General features: G+C 32.9%; 2 protein-coding genes across 2 annotated transcripts; one reads left to right on the forward strand and one right to left on the reverse strand.

Annotated features, from left to right (window-relative positions):
• The first annotated feature begins 10944 nt into the window (after nt 1–10944).
• Nucleotides 10945–11952, forward strand: LOC148563568 (uncharacterized). The gene has a single exon (XM_088486857.1). It carries the CDS (start codon nt 10945–10947, stop codon nt 11950–11952), a length of 1008 nt encoding a protein of 335 aa, XP_088342983.1.
• An 8565-nt stretch (nt 11953–20517) lies between these two features.
• LOC107641754 (agamous-like MADS-box protein AGL62) lies at nt 20518–21553 on the reverse strand. Its single transcript, XM_016345222.3, has one exon. The coding sequence runs from the start codon at nt 21480–21482 to the stop codon at nt 20724–20726; it is 759 nt and encodes a 252-aa protein (XP_016200708.1). The 5' UTR covers nt 21483–21553; the 3' UTR covers nt 20518–20723.
• Between the last annotated feature and the right edge of the window lie 1049 nt (nt 21554–22602).

Below are 22602 nucleotides of genomic sequence, written 5' to 3' on the forward strand. Positions count from 1 at the left end.
CAGGGGAATATTTTCAGCCTTTAATTTGTAATCAGCAAGCTGTGTTTTTAACCATAAAAGCTGAGAACAACAAGAAGAAGCAGCTATATACTCAGCCTCTGCAGTGGAAAGGGCCACTGTTGGTTGCTTCTTACTTGACCATACATTTAAGGACTTCCCAAGGAAGCAACATAAACCAGAAGTGCTCCTTCTATCAACTCTATCACCAGCAAAATCTGCATCACAATAACCAACTGCAGAAAAATCATCAATCTTAGGATACCAAAGACCAAAATTGGATGTGCCATGAACATATCTAATGATCCTTTTAACAGCCGAGAGATGTGACTCTTTTGGTTTGGATTGGAACCTAGAACATAATCCAACACTTTGCACAATATCGGGTCTAGAGGAAGTTAAGTACATAAGAGAGCCAATCATTCCTCTATACCTAGTCTCATCAACATCTTTCTCAGTTTCTCCCTTATCTAATTTAGAATTAGGCTGCATGGGAGTTCCCATGGGTTTGGCATTTTCCATACCAAATTTCTTAACTAATTCCTTGGCATACTTCTCTTGATGAATAAAAATTCCTTTATCAGTTTGTTTAATTTGCAGCCCAAGGAAGAAATTAAGTTCACCCATCATACTCATGTCAAATTCACTTGTCATGAGTTTTCCAAATTCAGAACAAAGGGATTCATTGGCTGATCCAAAAATAATGTCATCAACATATATTTGGACTAGGATAAAAGAATCATTAGAATTCTTGATAAATAGAGTTGTATCAGTGGTGCCTCTTTGAAAACCATTTTTCAAAAGAAAAGAGCTAAGTCTCTCATACCAAGCTCTAGGAGCTTGTCTTAAACCATAGAGAGCTTTAGATAGTTTGAAAACATGATCAAAGTGCTCTTTATTTTCAAAACCAGGAGGCTGCTCCACATACACTTCTCTATCTATCACTCCATTCAAAAATGCACATTTCACATCTATTTGGTATAATTTAAAACCACAAAATGCAGCATAAGCTAAGAGAAGTCTTATGGCTTCCATTCGTGCAACAGGGGCAAAGGATTCATCAAAGTCGATTCATTCTTCTTGGTCATATCCTTGTGCCACCAGCCTTGCCTTGTTCCTTGCAATGCTACCATCTTCTCCCAACTTGTTCCGGAATATCCACTTGGTGCCGGTCACTTTCTTTCCACTTGGCCTTGGAACCAACGTCCACACTTGGTTCTTTTCAAACTCAAGAAGTTCATCCTCCATAGCTTTAACCCAAGAAGGGTCACTAAGTGCTTCCTTGACATTTTGAGGCTCTATTTGTGAAAGAAGGGCAATGTTTGAACCTTCATTTGCCTTTCTAGCGGAGGACCTTGTTTGCACTCCATGAGAGACGTCCCCAATGACAAATTCCTCAGGATAATTCTTCAAGAATCTCCATTCACGAGGTCTGGTGGACTTGGAGGCAGATTCAGTCACCAATGGATTCTGTGTGCTGCTGTCTGCAGAAATTCCTTCAGATTCATGAGACAAAATGGAATTGTCTCTTGAATTTTCATCATTTGCTGTTTCTGGTTCAGCTTGTCCAGAATTCTCTTTTCCATGATTCTGAGCAGTCTCATCCTCCTTTTGAGCTTGATTTCCTGCATCAACATCTTCCAAAATACTCTGCACCAAGTTAGTATCACAGAATGTAACATGTATGGACTCTTCAATAATTCTAGCATCTTGATGATAAACCCTATATGCTTTACTAGTTGTGGAATATCCTACAAACAAACACTCATAAGCCTTTGGATCAAATTTTCCCAAATTTTCTTTGTTATTTAAAACAAAACATTTGCATCCAAAGATGTGCAAGTAATCTAAGTTTGGTGGGTAGCCTTTCCAAAGTTCATAAGGGGTTTTCTTCAAAAATTTCCTTATGATTGTTCTATTTAAAATGTGGCAAGCTGTGTTAACCGCTTCAGCCCAAAGGAATTTTGGAACATTGCTCTCACAAAGTATAGCTCTTGTCATCTCTTGTATGCTTCTATTTCTTCTTTCCACAACACCATTTTGTTGTGGTGTTCTTGGACAAGAGAAGTTGTGAGATATTCCAAATTCCTCACAAAAGGATTCAAACAAATTATTTTCAAATTCAGTTCCATGATCACTCCTTATAGAAGAGATTTTCAAATCCTTTTCATTCTGAATTTTCTTGCAAAAAGGTTCAAAGGCCGAAAAGGCTTCATTTTTGTGTGCAAGAAATAAAACCCAACCAAACCTAGTGTAGTCATCCACAATTACTAAACCATAATGTTTACCACCTAGGCTTTGAGTTCTTGTTGGACCAAATAAATCGATGTGTAGCAACTCAAGTGGTCTTTTAGTAGAGATGTCTTCCTTTGGTTTAAAAGAACTTTTTGTTTGTTTTCCCATTTGGCAAGCATCACAAGTGATGTCTTTGTCAAACTTTATCAAAGGAAGACCTCTTACTAATTCTTTCTTTACAAGTTTGTTTATTTGAAACATACTTGCATGGCCCAATCTCTTGTGCCATAACCACTTTTCAGATTCTTTAGAGTGAAGACAAGCTACATTTTGATTCTTTAGTTCATCAAGAGTAAGTCCATACATATTATTGAAACGCTTGGCAACAAACATCACTTCATTTGTCTTTTCATTGACAACACAACATTCAAGCTTTTTGAAAACAACTAAATATCCCAAATCACACAGCTGACTTATACTTAAAAGATTGTGCTTTAAACCACAAACCAAAAGTACATCATCAATGAAAGTAGATTGCTCATTACCTACTTTTCCAACAGCAATGATTTTACCTTTACCATCATCTCCAAAGGTCACAAAACCTCCATCATACTTATTTAGTTTGATGAAGTAGGTTGACCTTCCAGTCATGTGCCTTGAACATCCACTATCCATGTACCACATGTCCTTTTTGTTCTTGGATGCTAGGCAAATCTGCATGATGAGTTTCAAGTAGCCTTAGGTATCCAAATTAATTTGGATCCTTTGAAGTTAATCCATCTTGGTTGCCCAAGTGCATTGAAATCACAAATAACATTGTAGACTTTGTTTCCTACAACTCTCTTTTCAATGAAGCATTGTGCATATGAGTGACCAAATTTCTTGCAATTAGCACAATGATTTTCTGGTGTGTGTTGCTGAAACTGATGTGAGTTATATTGCTTGAAATGATTAAATTTTTGAAATTTTCTGGTTCTTGGAGGAGATGCATTTCTTTTGACAAACTGATTTTTGGTAAAGTTATTCCTCTTTGCAAAAGCATTTTCACCAGAATTTTTTTGAATATTTTTGCCTTTCGAGAATGAGGTTTTGTTGTGAAAAGTTGGTTTCTTGAAAGCAGCCTCATTTTTCGAAATATAACCCAAACCTGGCCGGTTTGAACTTGGACCAGTTCTTGGTGAAGGCTCAGCTACATTTGTGCATTCTTCATCAGATTTTTCTTCACATTTTGAAACATATCCGATACCTGATTTGTTTGGTATGGATTTGGTATTTGATGAAGAAGCCACAAATTTTATAGAGGATGTGTTAGAAACAACATCTTCCTTGGCTATGTAGCCTAAACCAGATTTTTCAAACAATGGTCTTTGACTTGCAAGTAATTTGTCCAAGTTGCTAGAACCTTGAGCAAATTTTGCTAAGTCACCATTCAACATTTTAATCATATCATTTAATCTTTTGTTTTCAGCAATTAACTCATGTGAAGGATCCACAATGTGCTTTCCTTTTAATTTTTCAAGTTCAGATTTTAGAAATCTGTTTTCTTCAATGATGTCCAAAGCACATTCAGTTTCCTTCACTTTTTCTTTTAAAAATTCATTTTCAGCTCTTAACACATCTCTTTCAGATCTGCATCCATTGTATTTATCAAGCAGTTTTGAGGTGTTTAAGGTGAGATCATCAATAATAACATGCAAGTCCTCAATGGTCAAATCATAATAATTTACCTCATCAAGATTGTTGTTTCCAGCCATGAAACAGTCTTTGTCATCTTCTTCAGATTCTTCTTCTTCATTTGAGTCATTCTCAAGATCCTCCCAAGCTGCCATGAGTACTTTCTTCCTTTCCTTCTTGCCTTTGTCCTCCTTTTTGAGCTTTGGACAGTTTGACTTGAAGTGTCCAGCCTCCTTGCAATGATGGCACGTCACTTTGCTCAAGTCTATCTTGTGCTCCTTTGAACTTGATCCCTTGTATTTGCCTTTGTTCTTCATCATCCTTCTAAATCTCCTAGCAAAAAACAAAAGTTCGTCATCTGAAATACCATCACTAGACTCACTCTCTTTCGGTTCTATTTGTGACTTGAGGGCTATTCCCTTTTTCTTTGAGTCTGTGTTTGTGTGTGTGGCTTCATAGGCAAGGAGTTTTCCTCTCAGCTCATCATAGGTTATGGGACTTATGTTGTTACTCTCGGTTAGGACAGTGGCAGTGTTTTTCCACTCTTTTGTGAGGCTTCTAAGGAGTTTTCTCACCAAGGTTTGTTCTGCATAGTTTGTACCCATAGCATCAAGGTTGTTGATTATGATTGAGAATCTCTCAAATGCTTCATCAATGCTTTCTCCATCCTTCATGCTAAACATCGCATACTCTTTTCGCAGCATATCAATCCTCGTTTCTTTGACTTGTTTAGTGCCTTCGTGTGTAACCTGGAGTTTTTCCCAGATTTCTTTGGCTGTCTTGCATCTAGACACCTTCCGGTACTCTTCAAAGCTGATAGCACAGTGAAGAAGGTTGATTGCTTTAGCGTTCAGCTCTATCTTCTTCTTATCATCTTCATTCCATTCAGCTTCTTCTTTCGGAGTCACCACTCCATCAGCACTAGTTTTTGTTGGGATCTTGGGACCACTCACAACGATCTTCCATAAGTTGTAGTCAATGGATTGGATGAAGATCCTTATCCTTTCTTTCCAGTAGGAATAGTTCTTTCCGTTAAAGAAAGGTGGCCGGTTGTTTGACTGGCCTTCAGTGAGGGTGTAGGCAATTGTGGTTGTGCCCAGATTGTTCGCCATTGGATCTTTGCTCCAAGCGGTTAAGCTTGATTCTTGAGACCTTAGCTCCTGATACCAATTGAAGGTTGTGGTAGGCTTAGAGAATGGGGGGTTGAATCTATGCCTTCCTTTTTAATTACTGTTGTTACCCTTTTTAAACAGATTTGCAATTCTGATTCTGTTTTAACTTAGCAGCGGAAATTTATGAGACAATTTATTTTTGTCTCATGAATATCAGAAAATAGAACACAGCAGAGAAGAGAAAAGCTAACACCAGCATGTATCCTGGTTCGGTTGCCTTGTGCTATGCAACCTACATCCAGTCTCCTCCACAACTGTTTCACTATAGTAAACAGTATTACATACACCAATAACACAGGATTGACCCAATCCTTTCACACTCAAGTTCTAACCTAACTTGACATTGGCTATGCTAATACCTAACTATACCTCTTAGTGCTAACCCAACTAAGAAAGGGATACCATTCAGATACTAGATACAAGACACTTAATCAACCTAAAGAAATCAGAAAATAACTCTAGGCTTTTCTCTCAAGTGTATCTCTCAGCCTTTTTCCACTCATGGCTTTTTCTCAAGCTTTCTCACAATGCCTTTTCTCTCAAGAAATTACAGAAAGATAAGCTTAGAAAAGTACATTACAATCAGCAAAACATGAAGGAGATTGACTTCATCAACAGCCTCTGTGCTATGCGAAAAACCAGATTAGCAAGCCTCTGATTTAGTTCTTCATACTGGCGGAATGCACCTTTGATTAGGTTACATTGTCCAGTTAGTTGAACTTCTTCAAAGTGCTCTCTCAGAACAAAACCTCTATTCACTGGTTTTCTCTCCTTACCTTCTGAATGAACAGCCAGCTTCTTATATCTCCTTGCATGTGGCTGAGTTCTTCTTCCAAGGTCAACACCTTGAGCCTTGAGCTTCAACAACCTACAAGCTTACTTTTTCTTCTCAAGCATCAAAGTAGAACCTTTGCTTATGACTTTTCCAATTTGACCGAAAGCCACAAAACAGTAACAATAGAAATCTTCTTTTGGTCAACTTGATCTTAGCCATTGAAAAACTACTTGGTCCCCAAGTATCACTTGTGACCGTAGATGTGAAGCAGAATAGGGCAGAGACCAACTTTCCCTTGAATGCCATTTTCGGATATAGCAGAGAGTTGGGAAGAAGGGATGAAGATTTGATGCATGCAAGATGAGATGGATTACCTTTCTTAAGCTTGATTTAGCTTGGGATTTCTGTTTTAGCTTCTGTGCTTCAAGCTTCAACTCTCTCTCTCTTGCTTCTTTGGTTATTGGCTTATGGAGGAAGCTTTTTCTCTCTTTCTCTTTCTTACTTTTCTGAACTCTTGATTTGACTTGATTAGAGATGAGAGGAACGTTGCTTTGGTTGGAGCAAGATGGAGGGAATTGTTTGCTGAAACAAAATTGGGCTTGGATCGGGTAGAGATATGCTTGGCTCATTTTAATTTCTTAAGCTTGCTTCCTTTTGGGCTTTGCTTGATTTACCAGCCCATCAATCTTGTTTTGTTTCTCATTCCATTTGGGCTGTAATTCACATTTTGGCCTGCAACATATAATAAATAATTAGCAACATATACTTGTTAATTAAACCACTCTAATTATTTATTTTGTCAAAAATAATGTTTGTCATCACTAATTAATTTAGTTAATTTCTTAACTCAACACTCTGGCCACTGATGCTTTCATAAGAATTCAATAAATGCAGGATATTTGAACATGCTTCAGGATTAGCATTACAGAATAAAATGGAATCATCAGCAAACAGGAGGTGGTTGACCTTGGGACATCGCCTATGTATCTGAAGACCCTAAATTAGTCTGTTTTGTTCTGCCTTGTGTAGCAAGAAGGAGAGACCTTCTGCACAAAAAAGAAAAAGATAGGGGGATAGAGGATCTCTTTGTCGAATACCTCTATTTGGTTTGAAGAAACCATAAGGTTGTCCTTCCACAATAACAGAATAAGAAATAGTTGTCACTAATTCTCGAATCCACATGATCCATCGGGAGTCAAAACCAAACTTCTCCAATATAAACCAAAGAAAGTGCCATTCCACCCTATCATATGCCTTACTCATATCTAATTTTAGCGCCATTTCATTTTCGAGACCCCTTTTTTTGTTCTTCAAGTAATGCATACACTCGTGAGCAATTAGAATATTATCAGAGATTAATCTGCCTTTAATAAAAGCACTCTGCGTAGGGCTAATTAGTCTATTCATCATACCCTGAAGCCTATGTACAAATACTTTGGAGATAATCTTGTAAAAGACTGAAGATAGGCTTATTGGTCTTACCTGAGTCATATCTTTAGCATCAGAAATCTTGTGAATAAGACAGATCTGAGTGTGGTTAAAACTCTTTAAGATTCTGCCCCTAGAAAAGAAGCTCTTAACTGCTCGAAACACATCACCACTAAGTATGTTCTAGAAGCTTTGAAAAAATTTTGCTGTCATACCATCATCTCCTGGAGCACTTTGAGGATGAATGCTAAATGTTGCGCGTTTCACTTCCTCCATAGTCACTGGTCTTTGAAGCCTACGGTTCATGTGAGCTGTAACCTTAGGTTCAAAATCAATAAACAGAGGTTCAGGGTTCTCATGAGAAGTGGAGGAAAAGATGTCCTTGAAATAAGATTCAGCCACAGAAGCAATACCAGCATTTGAAGTAGCCACTTCACCATCACTGCCAGTTAGTTGCCAAATTCTATTCCTTCGGGTTCGGTTTCTAAATTTCTGATGGAAGAAAGCTGTATTCTGATCACCAGATTTGAGCCATTTGACTCTAGACTTATCTTTCCAATAAGATTCCTCATTTTGCAATGCTTTTTCAAGTTTGTCCTCTATTTCTGAAATGATGTCGCCTCCATGAATTCCTACTAAACGAAGTTCCTCTAATTCCGACTGTAGTAAATCAATCTCCACCTTCGAATTAGATCTGTGTTCTTGCTACCATCTGACAATCTTATGCCGACAACGCTTTATTTTTTTAGCTAGGATATACATGGCTGAACTATCAATCTGTTCATGCCAAACCTCTCTAACAATCTGCCTTATTTCATCATTGGAACACCATCTTTCTTGGAATTTGAATCGGCGTTTAGATCTCTCAGTTCTCGGATTAGAGTCTAGGAGAAGAGGGGCATGATCCGAGCCTGATTCTGACAGTCTGAGAACCGTTGCATTGGGATAGAGTTGCTGCCAATCAACTCCTACCAGGAATCGGTCCAGTCTTTCTTGTATCAACTCATCACCCCTCCGTCTATTTGACCAAGTGAATGGTCTTCCGACCATACCAATATCAATCAGGGAATTATCATCAATAAAACTATTAGAAGTTTCAATAGAAGAAGGAGATTTAGCACCCCCACCTTCTTTCTCCAATTGATTAGAAATGGCATTAAAATCCCCCATTAACACAACCTTACCATCGAACGGTTGGGTGACTGAAGTTAATTAAGCAAATTGAGTCATTCTATGTTGATCATTTGAACTGAGATAAACACCTAGAACACCATAGGGATCATTAGAACCAACTGTCAAAACTGATGCCGCAATGAAAAATCTACCAGGCTGTAAAATCTGAACAGTACAACCATCCCTCCATGCTATTGCCAAACCCCCTGATAATCCATCCGGATCTACAATAAACCATTCCTTGAAACCACAAGATCTTAGTTTTCCTTCAACTTGTCGAGATTGATTTTTTGTTTCACATATAAAACCAACCTCGGGGGAGTAGGATTTGCAAATCCCTTTAAGATTGTGGATTGTCAGGGGTCTCCCCAAACCCCGACAATTCCATGAGAGCAGTTTCATATTTCTTTGGGTGCCACTTGAAGGTGGCCTCCACCGTCATAGCAATTATATGAGGGTTCTGAGTCTCTGATTTGTTGCTCATGGTGTAGAGAAAATCAGAATTGGTATTCAATGATTCCAAAGAGACATAAGATATATGGAATGAATGAATTAGAAAACGGAATGAATTGGGAGAGAAAACGAAAATTAGGGAGCTAAGTGGAAAAGAAATTAAGAAAAGAAAGTAGAAGAAGATGGAAAAGAGTTTTACGAAGAAAAGACAAAGAAAGGTGTAACCATGGAAGCGGCGCAGTAAAACCCTATCAGAGCGTCGGGCGCTAGATGAGGAATACGTACTCCAACTAATTTGCCATGTAAGTTTTTAATACTAAATCAAACACATACTTTATATCTTTCCATTTTCTTTTAATAATTAAAAATTTACACGAAAAAATAATGTACATTAATTCTCCCACTGAATACAGGAAAAATTTAAAAAAAAAAGTGGATATATAAAATACTTATTACACAAGAAGGTGGATTTTTGTGTACTTAAAAATTTTTTATTTAATTTATCTTAAAATAAAAATAATATAAAGTGGACTATTTTTATTTTTAAATCTTATTTCTTGTTGATTATTTTAATTTTAAATTTGATATAGGGAATGAAAGCTAGATAAATAGAGAAACAATTCTTTCGAAAAAAATCGTTTTTATTTACTAGTTTATTTTTAGTTAGCAATCATAATAATTTTTAATTATTTAATTAGTAATAATACAAAAAGTTAATAATTTCTAAAATGTTAATAAAATTTTTTTATTATTATTTATTTTTAGTCAATAATCTTAATAATTTTTAATTATTTAATTAGTAATAAAAGAATATTATCTATGTACAAAAATTCATCACAATGTATTTATATATAAAAATAAATTTTAAATAATTAAAAATTATTATAATTACTAACTAAAAATAAACTAATAAACAATCAAAAAATTTTTCTCGATAAGGTTTTTTGTTTGTGTAGCTTTCATTCTCTATATCAAATTTAAAATTGAAACAATAAATAAAAAGAATTTAAAATTAAAAGCCAACAAATAAGATTTATTTGACAAAAAAATTTATTAGATTGTTGAATCAATGCTTAGTTAAGTATATAACGCTTAATTAATTAATATGTCCACCGTCTTTTATTATTTTTGGATAATTCCAATATTTTTGTGTGTTCAAATTAAAATTCGTATATTATAATTTGAATAAAATTTATTTTTAATTAAAAATGAGTCAGTGTTGGTAGAGTTTATAGTCGACAACTTTTATATTAAAATAGACTGTAATAAACTAAATTTTAATTTGGATTCTATTATTTAAAGTCATTTTTAGATAAAAAAAATTTTTTATTATTCTATTAATCCATATAATTTTATCATATTTTCAATTAGTTCCTTATGTTTTTTTTTTTTTAATTGCATTCCTATGCTGGTCAATTATATATATATATAGAAAGACCTAATTACAATTTAAAATAATTAAATCAATAAAAAGTTATTTAAATTTTAGTACTTTTTTTAGTATTCTCGCTACTCTTTAGTATTTTTTTAGCTATAATTTCACTATTTATAATTCTCTTCTAATATTACTTTTATTTTAACTTTTTATTTAATTTAGTCTTTCTAATGGGATTAATATAATTACAATATAAAAACAACAAAAAAAACTCCATACAAAAAAGAAATGACAATAGCGGTAAAAAAAATCATATATACAAAAAAAATAAGAACTCTAAAAATAATAACATACATGAGAGAGTATAAAAAAAATATTACCAAAAAAGGCAATAAAATTTATTATACAAATAATAAAGAATAAAATTGATAAATAAAAATATTTTTTTTAATTAATAATCTAATTGAAAATGTAAACATAGAAATTACAATTTTTAATTTTTGATAATAATCATACGTTAGACTATAGAATCACATTTTTATTTAAAATTAAAAAAATAGTCAAACTAAAAAATAAAACTTTAAACTAGACTAAATATATGATTAAGGTGCTAGTTTGATGTAGCTGAGGAGCGAGAAAAGGTTCTCTTAGGAGGTCCGTGGATGATCGAGGAAAATTATGTGGCTGTGAAGCCTTGGGATCAAGAGTTTAGATCAAGTGAAAACTGTTTTGGAGCAACTTTAGTGTGGATTAGAATTTCCGGATTACCAATTTGGTGCTACCAAGAAGATGCAATGCTCCGTGTTGCGGCTACAGTTGGCATTCCCGTTAAGGTTGATTTGGCAACAAAATTAGCTGAAAGAGGACGATATGCTCGAGCCTGTGTTCAGATAGATTTAGGATTGCCAGTGACTAAGAAGATTCTTGTTGAAGGTGTTGAATATGAGGTTGAATATGAAAGTCTTCACCTTATTTGTGGCTCCTGTCTCAAGTTTGGTCATGATATGAAGGTGTGCAAGACTGACAGCAATGCAGGAGGAGGAACTAATACCAAGGTGATCAGCGATGTAGCAAAGCAGCCAGAAAGCTCAAATTCAAAAAATCCAGTACATGTAGAAAAGGCAAGTTTTCATTTTGGCAAGAATCTTGGAGATGAGACTGTAAATGTTACTGTCCCGGATTTGGTGGAGAGTGATTTGCATGCTGTTCATGTAGACCATGCACAACATGAGGATTTGGAAGGTTGGACTCAAGTGATTAGGAAAGGAAAGTATAAAATGGGTCAAAAGCCTTCTCTTAGCACCCATCAGGTCCAACCAAAAGTAAAGAAGACTCCTAACAAGGCTACCAATACTTGGACAAGGCCTAATCACCAACGTACAACACATGCAACTGGATCCAAAGTAAAATTAAGCAGGGGCATCAATATTGGAAAACCGGTTAGTGTGGCTTCTTCGGGGACCCGGCACAATGTTCATCATCAGCAGCAAGGTGAGACAACAAATGGCACTGTGCGAAAGCGTCCTCGCCCAAACTCTTTGCAGAATTCACCAGTAGATAAGGATGGAGCATCGACGGCGGGTATGGTACAAGTTTCGACGGAGAAAATTGGGCTGCAACTTGAGAGTCCATTAAAGGCAGGATCGTCGAAGACAGGGACATCATGTTGAGTCTCGGGTTTGTTATTGGAGCTTCCTTTTTGCTGTTTTTATGGATAGTTTCAATATCATAGCCTGGAATGTGAGGGGTGCATGGCCCGTGTGCATTGCAAAAATTTGGTGAGAATATATAAACCATCTTTCTTCTTTCTCTTTGAGACTCATACCATGTTTAATAATTTGAAGAATTTTTGGGATAAGTTGGGTTTTCATTGTGTTGGTATTGAGGAAGCAGTAGGACACAGGGGTGGCATTTGGTTTCTATCTTCTATTGCTAATGCTTCTTGTGTGGTTATTGATCAAATTGACCAATGTATCACAGTAAAAGTGAGTGTGGGTAACTTAGTTTGGCTTTGTAGTGCAGTATATGGGAGTCCTCAATTCGAAAAAAGATGTATACTTTGGGATCATTTGCGTTCTATTAATTCAGGCCATAATAGACCATGGATGGCCGTTGGTGATTTTAATGAGATTGTGGCACCAGATGAGAGTACAGGTGCTTATTTTTCTTCTCACAGAGCTAGTCTATTAACTACTACTCTAGATGACTGTGAGCTCTTTGATCTTAAAGTGACTGGTAGGAGATATACTTGGTATAGAGCAGTTCAGGCTGGCAGGGACTTGGCTAAAAGGTTGGATAGAGCTATAGTTAATGAGGCGTGGATGACAATGTTTCCTGAGGGTTATTCTGAAATTCTTAGCAGGCTTCATTCTGATCATTGTCCTATTTTAGTTCGTTGTCATGGTAGCCCCAGAGTGAAAGGCTCACGTCCTTTTAGGTTCCAAGCTGCGTGGGCAACACATCCTTCTTATAAACATGTTATTAGTAAGGCTTGGAATCAAGAGTTTGGAAGTGTTACCGAAAGGCTTAAGATGGTTCAACAGGCTTCTTTGGACTTCAACTCAAAGATTTTTGGAAATATTTTTGTGCGAAAAAATAAGCTGGAATATCAGATTGATCAGATTCAACGGCGTTTGGAGGTTACCGATGTGTTATCTCTGAGAATTAAAGAAGCTGAACTGAGGGAAGATTACAATAGGCTTTTGTTGCAAGAGGAACTTTTTTGGTACCAGAAATCTAGAGAGCAGTGGGTCAAGTATGGGGATAGAAACACTAAATTCTTTCATCTTCAGACTTTGGTATGTAGAAACCATAATAGAGTACATGGATTATATGTTAGAGATGGGTCTTGGTCTACTGATCCAGATATTCTCCAGGAAGAAGCTCTCTCTTTTTACAAGAATCTCTTTGGTACAACGGAAGAGGTTGAGGTTGATTGTTTAGGGGATGTTCCGATGCCCACTCTAAGTACTGAGGCTTGTGCCAGGTTAATTGACCCTGTCTCTTTTGCGGAAGTCAAGACAGCAGTATTCAGTATGAGCCCTTTTAAGGCTCCTGGTCCAGATGGCTTTCAAGCTTATTTTTTTAAAGAATATTGGGAGATAGTAGGCACTGAGATTTGGAATATTGTCCGGAGCGCTTTTTTGGGAGAGTTCTTAAATCCTAGCATCATGGAAACTCTGATTGTGCTTATTCCTAAAATTGATAACCCTACCTTTATGAAGGATTTCAGGCCTATTAGCTTGTGTAATGTTGTTTATAAAATTATCACAAAAGTATTGACTAACCGACTTCGGCCTTTTCTTCTAGATATTGTTAGTCCTTTACAAGGAGGTTTTATTCCGGGTCGTGGTGCTCCTGATAATATTATTGTGGCCCAAGAAATTCTGAATTTCATGAAGCATACAAAATCCAAGAAAGGTACTCTTGCTTTTAAAATTGATCTTGAAAAAGCTTATGATAGGATGGATTGGAGGTTTTTGGAGAGTACTCTCATTGCTTTTGGTTTTCCTATCATCACTGTTAATTTGATTATGACTTGTGTCCGTGCATCATCTCTTTCTATTATGTGGAATGGGAATAGATTGGATAGTTTTGCTCCTAGAAGGGGGCTTAGACAGGGCGATCCAATGTCTCCTTACTTATTTGTGCTTTGTATGGAAAGACTTGCTTGCTATATATCTCATAAGGTGGTCGAGGGTGTGTGGAAACCAGTTTCTGTCACTAGGGGTGGCCCAAAATTTTCTCATTTGATGTTTGCAGATGATCTCTTACTCTTCTGTCAGGCTACAAAGAGTCAGGTCCAATGGTCATGCATTCTCTTAACATTTTTTGCAAGGCATCTGGCATGAAAGTGAATCTTGAAAAGTCTAAAGCTTTTTGTTCTAAAAATGTGACTGCTCGTAGAAGAGATATTTTTACTAGTGTTTCTTTAATACGTTTTGCTTTGGACTTAGGAAGATATCTTGGAGTTAACCTTAATCATTCCTGTACCAGTAGGGCTTCTTTTCATTCGGTGATTGAAAAGGTGAGGGGAAGAGTAGCTAATTGGAAAGGAAGGCTTCTAAATAAAGCAGGGAGACTTTGCCTGATCAATTCTGTTGCAGCATCCATTCCTGTCTATCATATGCAGGTATCTTTTTTTCCAAATTGGGTTTGCGATAAATTATCTTCTATGATGAGACAGTTCCTTTGGAAGGGTCAAGTTGATGGTAAAGGTCTTTCTCTTGTTAATTGGAGGACCGTGATCACTCCAAAAAAATTTGGTGGCCTGGGTGTTAGAGATCCTGCGTGTGTTAATATATCTTTACTTGGTAAATTGGTGTGGCAACTTTTTCATTGTCAGGACAAGCCTTGGGTTGCTCTATTGAGGGCGAAGTATATGAGGAATGAGGGAGTTTTAGATGGCCCTGTCCCTTGCAATGCTTCTCATGTTTGGAAGAGTATCTCAAAGGCTTTTGGTGCTCTTAAGGATGCCTTCTCTTGGTGCGTTGGGTCACTTGATCAATCTTTTTGGTTTGACAATTGGAGTATTGAGGGTCCAATTGCTCAAGATGTCCCTTTTGTACATATATCTGACTCTGATTTAACTATTAGAGACGTTTGGAAAGATGGTCAATGGAATCTCCATGATATTTTCTCTATCATTCCAGAAGATGTCAAACAGCGTTTGAATGCTTATAATCCAGATTTGAATGCTGGAGAGAGTTCGGGTTGGTCGTGGGGTGTGGCATCTTCTAGACTTTACTCAGCTAGGAGTGGGTATAGTTGGCTAGCTAAAAGAAAGTTTGACTGGAATGAGCATGATAATTGGTTGTGGATATGGCGACTGCATATTCCTGAGAAGTACAAGTTCTTGATTTGGCTCAGTCTTCATAATGCTATTCCTACGGCAGAGTTTCGTTTAGGTCGTGGTTTAGCTTTATCTAGCACCTGTCATCGATGTCAGAATGGTTCTGAATCAATTCTTCATTGTCTTCGGGAGTGCCCTAGTGCCAAGGAGGTCTGGAACCTTTTAGGCCTGTATTCAGATAACTCGAATTTACATGATTGGCTCTATAGAGGTGCAAGGAGTGAAAATATTTTTCTTTTCTTTTCGACCATCTGGTGGATTTGGAGAAGCAGGAACCATGACTTATTTAATATAGATGATTCATGGAGTGCTAGTAAAGTGGTGAGTTTGATTCGTAGTTCAGTAAGGGAGTTTCACACTATTTTTGCTATGCATCAATCTCTGTCTCCTCCTTCACTTTGTTTGCATTGGGTTCCACCTCCAGTTTATTCTGTTAAATTGAATTGTGATGCTAGTTGGTTTGCTCCTTCTGGCTATGCTAGTTTTGGTTGTATCATTCGCAATCCTGATGGATGTTGGTTGAAAGGTTGCACTGGGAAAGTCGAAGTGTGCAGTGTTCTTTTTGCTGAATTGTATGCAATTTGGAGAGGCTTACTTCTTGCTTGGGAGAGTGGATTTCGTGAGGTTATTTGTGAAACAGACTGTTTAGAAGCTCTTTTCTTGGTAAACCAAAGAATGCTTGGTAAGGATATTCCGGAATGGGATTTGGCAAAACATATACAGGAGGTTATGAATTGGAATTGGAGAGTCTCTATTCTTTTAATTCAGAGGACTGCAAATAGTGTTGCAGATTGTATGGCTAAAGCAGCTGCTTCTGTCGCGGACATTCACTCGAATTGGAGCCAACCATGGAGTGAGCTTCAACATCTAATAGATTTAGATATGACTCTAGCCAATTAATTTGGTTTTGTCTCTTTTTTTTTCTTTCTTTTCTATTTAGTCACCAAAAAAAAAAAAAACTTTACATCTTATCATTTTTTCTGACAATTAAAGATTTACACGAGAAAATGGTGTACATTCATTCCCCTTGTACACGAGAAAAATGATGTAACACTTAATTAATATGTAACGTTTAATTCATATTTGACAGAAATTGATCACACCGTGTAGGTCAACGCTTAATTAATATACAATGCTTAATTAATTAATAGCCTACAACCATTTATTATTGCGATAATTCTAATATTTCTGTGTGTTCGGATTATATTTAATATACAGTAATTTGAATAAAATTAATTTTTAATTAAAAATGAGTTGGTGTTAATGGAATTTATGTTTGACTATTTTTATATCAAAATAGATTGTAATAAACTAAATATTATTTGGATTATATTATTCAAAGTTATTTTTAAATAAAAAAAAAGTTTAATTATTCTGTTAATCTTTGTAGTTTTATCAAATTTGCAATTAGATCTTTATATTTTTCTTTTTAATTGCATTCCTACACTGCTCAATTGGAAAAGAAAAAAAATATAGAAACTTAGTTGCAATTTTGGTGAAACTATAAAGACCAACAAAATATTTAAATTTTAGTATTTTTTTAGTACTCTCAATACTCTTTAGTATTCTTTTAATTATAATTTTCACTGCTTATAATTCTAATATTACTTATGTTTTAATTTTTTATTTAATTTAGTCTCTCTAATGGGATTAATAAATTATAATATAAAATAATAAAAAAGCTCCATATAAAAAAAAGAATAATAGCAATAAAAAAACTCATATAAACAAGGAGTAACAAGAATTTTAAAAGTAATAACATGTACGAGAGAATATTAAAAAAAATTGAAAAAAATTATGATACAAATAATAAAGAATAAAATTGATAAATAAAAAATAAATTTCTATAATTAATAGTCAAACCGAAAAAGTGAACACAACAATTACAATTTTTAGTTTTTGATAATAAACATACGCTAAACTACAGAATCACATTTGTTTTTGAAATAACAAGAAAAATAGTCACTTTAAAACAAATTAAATGTACCGTATAAAGTTATTAATACTAAACCAAACACATATTTAGTCACAAAAAAAAACCAAACACATATTTTATATATTTTCGTTTTTTTGATAATTAAAAATTTACACAAAAAAAGGATGTACATTCATTCTCTCACTGAATATAGAGAAAATAAAAAAATAAATATATAAAACACTTACTACACAAGAAAGTGGATTTTTTTATACTTAAAATTTTTTTTAATTTATCTAAAAATAAAAATAATATAAAGTGGACTTTTTTTATTTTTGAATCTTATTTTTTATTAATTATTTTAATTTTGAATTTGATATAGGAAATGAAAACTAGACAAACAGAGAAACAACTCTCTCGAAAAAATCTTTTTTATTTATTAGTTTATTTTTAATTAGTAATCATAATAATTTTTAATTTTTCTTATCGAAGATCAGTAAGACTCAAATCTACCACTTCTTAGATGAATATGGAAATACTATGTCATTTGAGTTCATTGGCTCTAATTATTTAATTAGTTATAATACAAAACGTTAATAATTTCTAAAATGTTAATAAAATTTTTTTATTATTATTTATTTTTAGTCAATAATCTTAATAATTTTTAATTATTTAATTAATAATAAAAAATATTATCCGTGTACAAAAATTTATCACAATGTATTTATATATAAAAATATTTTTTAAATAATTAAAAATTATTATAATTACTGACTAAAAATAAACTAATAAATAATAAAAAAATTTTCTTGAGAAGGTTTTTCGTTTGTGCAGCTTTCATTCTCTATATCAAATTTAAATTGAAACAATAAATAAAAAGAATTTAAAATTAAAAGCCAACAAATAAAATTCATTTAACAAAAAATTCATTAGATGATTGAGTCAACGCTGAGTTAAATTTTTTTTGGGTGACTAACGCTGAGTTAAACATGTAACGCTTAATTAATTAATATGTCCACCGCCATTTATTATTGTTGGATAATTCCAATTTTTTTGTGAGTTTGAATTAAAGTTAGTATATTATAATTTGAATAAAATTTATTTTTAATTAAAAATGTGTTAGTGTTAATAGAGTTTATGGTTGATAACTTTTATATCAAAATAGATTGTAATAAATTAAATGTTAGTTTGTATTATATTATTTAAAATTATTTTTATATAAAAAAATTTAATTATCCTATTAGTCTTTATAATTTTATCAAATTTTTAATTAATTTTTTATATTTTCTTTTTAATTGCATTCCTATACTGTTCAATTAAAAAGAAAAAATATATAAAGACCTAATTATAATTTAAAATAATTAAATCAATAAAAAATTATTTAAATTTTAGTACTTTTCTTTGTACTTTCACTATTCTTTAGTATTCTTTTAGCTATAATTTTTATTACTTGTAATTCTAATATTACTTTTTTTTTAATTTTTTATTTAATTTAGTCTTTTTAATGAGATTAATAGAATTATAATATAAAACAACAACAAAAACTCCATACAAAAAAGAAATAATAGCGGTAAAAAAATCTTATATATAAAAAAAATTAAGAACTCTAAAAATAAATGCATACGTGAGAGTATCAGAGAACAAATATTACAAAAAAAATCAATAAAATTTATGATACAAATAATAAAGAACAAAATCGATAAAAAAAATTTAATTAGCAGTCTAATTGAAAATATAAACATAGAAATTACCATTTTTAATTTTTGATAATAAACATATGTTAGACTATAGAGTCATATTTGTGTTTAGAATAAAAAAAATAGTTAAATAAGAGAATAAAACTTTAAACCAAACTAAATATATGATTTAAAGTTATTAATACTAAATTAAACACATACTTTATATTTTACCATTTTCTTGTTGATAATGGAAGATTTACACGAGAAAATGGTGTACATGAGTACATCCATTCTCCCACTAAATACAATTGAAAATCTTCACGAAAAAATAATGTAACACTTAATTAATATGTAATGCTTAATCAATTAATATGTCTACCGCCATTTATTATTGTTGGATAATTCTAATATTTCTGTGTGTTCATATTACAGTCAGTATACAGTAACTTGAATAAAATTAATTTTTAATTAAAAATAAATTAGTGTTAATAGAATTTATGTTTGACTACTTTTATATCAAAATAAAATGTAATAAATTAAATATTATTTGAATTATATTATTCAAAGTTATTTTTAGATAAAAAAAAGAGTTTAATTATTCTATTAGTTTTTATAGTTTCATCAAACTTACAATTAAATTCTTATATTTTTTTCTTTTTAATTACATTCCTACACTGCTCAATTGAAAAGAAAAAAAATATAAGAACTTAATTGCAATTTTGGTGAAACTATAAAGACTAATAGAATAATTAAATTAATAAAAAATATTTAAATTTTCGTATTTTTTTAAATACTCTCAATACTTTAAGTATTCTTTTAGTTATAATTTTCACTTCTTGTAATTCTAATATTATTTTTATTTTTATTTTTATTTAATTTTGTCTTTCTAATGGGATGAATATATTACAATATAAAACAATAAAAAAGCTCCATATAAAAAAAATAATAATAGTGGTAAAAAAACTCATATAAACAAGAAATAACAAGAATTTTAAAAGTAATAACATGTACGAGAGAATATTAGAAAAAAATATTACAAAAAAAAATAAAATTTATGATACAAATAATAAAAAATAAAATTGATAAATAAAAAATAAATTTCTGTAATTAATAGTCTAACTGAAAAAGTGAACACAAAAATTACAATTTTTAGTTTTTGATAATAAACATACGTTAAACTATAGAATTATATCTGTTTTTGAGATAACAAAAAAAAGTCAAATAAAAAAATAAAATTTTAAAACAAACTAAATGTACTATATGAAATTATTAATACTAAACTAAACACATACTTTATATCTTTTCATTTTCTTTTGATAATTAAAAATTTACACGAGAAAAGAATGTACATCCATTCTCCACCAAAATTGAAAAAAAAAATAATTTACATCCATTCGCCCACTGAATATAGATAGAGAAAATAAAAAAAATGTGGGTATATAAAAACACTTGACTACATATGAAGGTGAATTTTTTTGTAATTTTTTATTTAATTTATCTAAAAATAAAAATAATATAAAGTGGACTATTTTTTATTTTTGAATCTTACAGTAAATATTAAATACTATAAGAGACATCACCATACAAAAATATACTTGTCAATTAATTAATTATTTAGTGATGGTCTTTTATTTATTTGATTTGAATATGTAATTTGGTTGATTTCTATTGTCCTTTCCTTCAAATTAAATACGCTCTATGGATAAATCTTATTTTTATAAGAATTGTATAATATAATAAAAATGCAATAAGATGCTATTTATTTTTAAAAAGAAAACGATAAGGGTATCACAGCTTTAATTTTTATTTTCAAACTGCATGCAAATAGGTGCATGTACAGAGACTTAACAGAAAATTTAAAATATGACCAATAATGAAGAGGAAAGTAGAAGCTACTCCTCGAACAGCTGGAATAACAATTAACAGTAAATTAAACAACATAAATGCTAGGATCAGAACATGCATGGGTGATCACAATTCAAAAGCTCGCCATTGTTAGTTGTTACGAGTGTACGGTCCAAAGGGAGATCCTCCTCCCTGCTGCAGCATGGCAGTGTAGCTATAAAACTGGTGGTACGGTATCTCATCTCCAAATGCTTGATGATGATTATGCATCTGAGAGTTTTGAAACAGCGACGAGAAAAATATTGGCGGTAACGGCACTGGCATCGGCACATGCAGCGGCATCATGTTATTAGGAGTATAATTCCCCACAGCCACAGGGTCTTTGTTAATACGAAGCTTTTCAAAGTGGCAAGTAACGGTTTTCTTCAGCTCCTCCAGCGCCACTTTATATTGCTTCAGTTTGGGCACACTCATCTCACCAACAGGAGCAGCCCACCACCACTTAGCCTCTGCCTCCTTCCGCCAGCGTTTCATTTCCTCCAACTGCTTCCTCTCCGCTTCGATCTCCTCGTTGATCTTCGCCAGCAATGTGTTGAGCTCATCATGAGCCTCCGTCGTGAAGTGGACGGTGGCGGCGTCCAGGTGTGGCGGGCCCCCACCTTCCGTGAAGCTTTTGATGAGGGCTTCCACGCTGGGGTGCCCAAAAGAATAGGCCTTGTTCCCCGGAGAGAACACGATGAGTGCCAACTCAACACCGCAAAGGGTGCTTAGCTCGCTCGCTTTCTTGAAAAGCCCACCGCGACGCTTTGAGAATGTCACTTGCAAGTTGCTCTCCTTCATCATCTTCTTCATCTCGATCTTTTGGCGGCCTTTGTTTTTCTTCGAATTGGAGCTTGAATTTGAAGCCATCCTTGGTGCCTGAAACAATTATTGCAAAATGATAAGAATGAAAGCACAAAGTTAAAATATATGTAATTAACTTCCAAGTTGTGAAATGGTGTAGGCATATGGTAGCAGAATGGATCATTTTATAGAGAAATTTCAACGGAGGCTATTATGCAATTGGCTATTAATTATTAAGAAGAGAAAGTCTAGAGACACCATTTTTATTAAAATTTGGCAATATTTAATTATCAAATGAAAATAGAATAATTTTATATTATTATAGATATAATTTTATACCATTAAAAATATTAATAATAACTAATTGATGACTACAAATTATAAAATTTGCTGGTCCTAGTACTCCTCTATTAAAAATATATGCATACAAGAAAAATAGAAAAAAAAAAAGATAAATAAGTCCCCTAACTTTTAATTAGAAGACACAGGTATTGTTTGGTGAAGAAAAAGAGACGGAAAGACTGAGACTGAGAGACAGAGACTAAAAGACAGAGATTGAAATAAATCTCAATATTTTGTTTGGTGTAAAATATGAGACAGAAATTGAAACAAGAACGAAACTCTAATTTAATTTGCACAAAGGGTAGAATTGGAATTAATTAATTGAAATGAGGGTATTTTAGGTATAAAATGTTATTAAAGTGTCAGTCTCTATCTCTAAAAGTTTTAGTCCCCTATGTCCCTATTTTTTGGAGGTACTGAAATACTGAAATTTTAGAGATAGAGACAAAAATTTTAGTACCAGTCTCTAAACCAACAAACATGATACTAATTTGAGTCTCTCAATTTTTGTCTCAATATCTCAAAACAACAAACGCTACATTAAGTTCTTGATTAATTGAAAATACAAAAATATTCCTGACTTTTTAAAATATGAAACACTTAAATATTTCCATTCAAAGTATAAAAGAATAAATTGGTCAAAATATTTAAATATTTCGCATTTTAAAAAGTGTAGGACATTTTTGTATTTTTAATTAATTAAAATTTATTTTTTTTGAGATAAAAAATAAGGGAATTATTTCACGTTTACTCAAAAATTAACCATATCAATAATTATGTATTTATATATAAATAAACATATTATTTTATACTATTTTTAATATATATTTTATATTCTAATTTA

The sequence above is a fragment of the Arachis ipaensis genome, chromosome B5 (genome assembly GCF_059453495.1).
Source record: "Arachis ipaensis isolate K30076 ecotype BB chromosome B5, ASM5945349v1, whole genome shotgun sequence".
NCBI lineage: Eukaryota > Viridiplantae > Streptophyta > Magnoliopsida > Fabales > Fabaceae > Arachis > Arachis ipaensis.

Excerpts from the sequence above, each read along its gene's own strand:
- LOC148563568 (XM_088486857.1), top strand. The coding sequence starts at position 10,945 with ATGATCGAGGAAAATTATGTGGCTGTGAAGCCTTGGGATCAAGAGTTT.
- LOC107641754 (XM_016345222.3), bottom strand. The coding sequence starts at position 21,482 with ATGGCTTCAAATTCAAGCTCCAATTCGAAGAAAAACAAAGGCCGCCAA.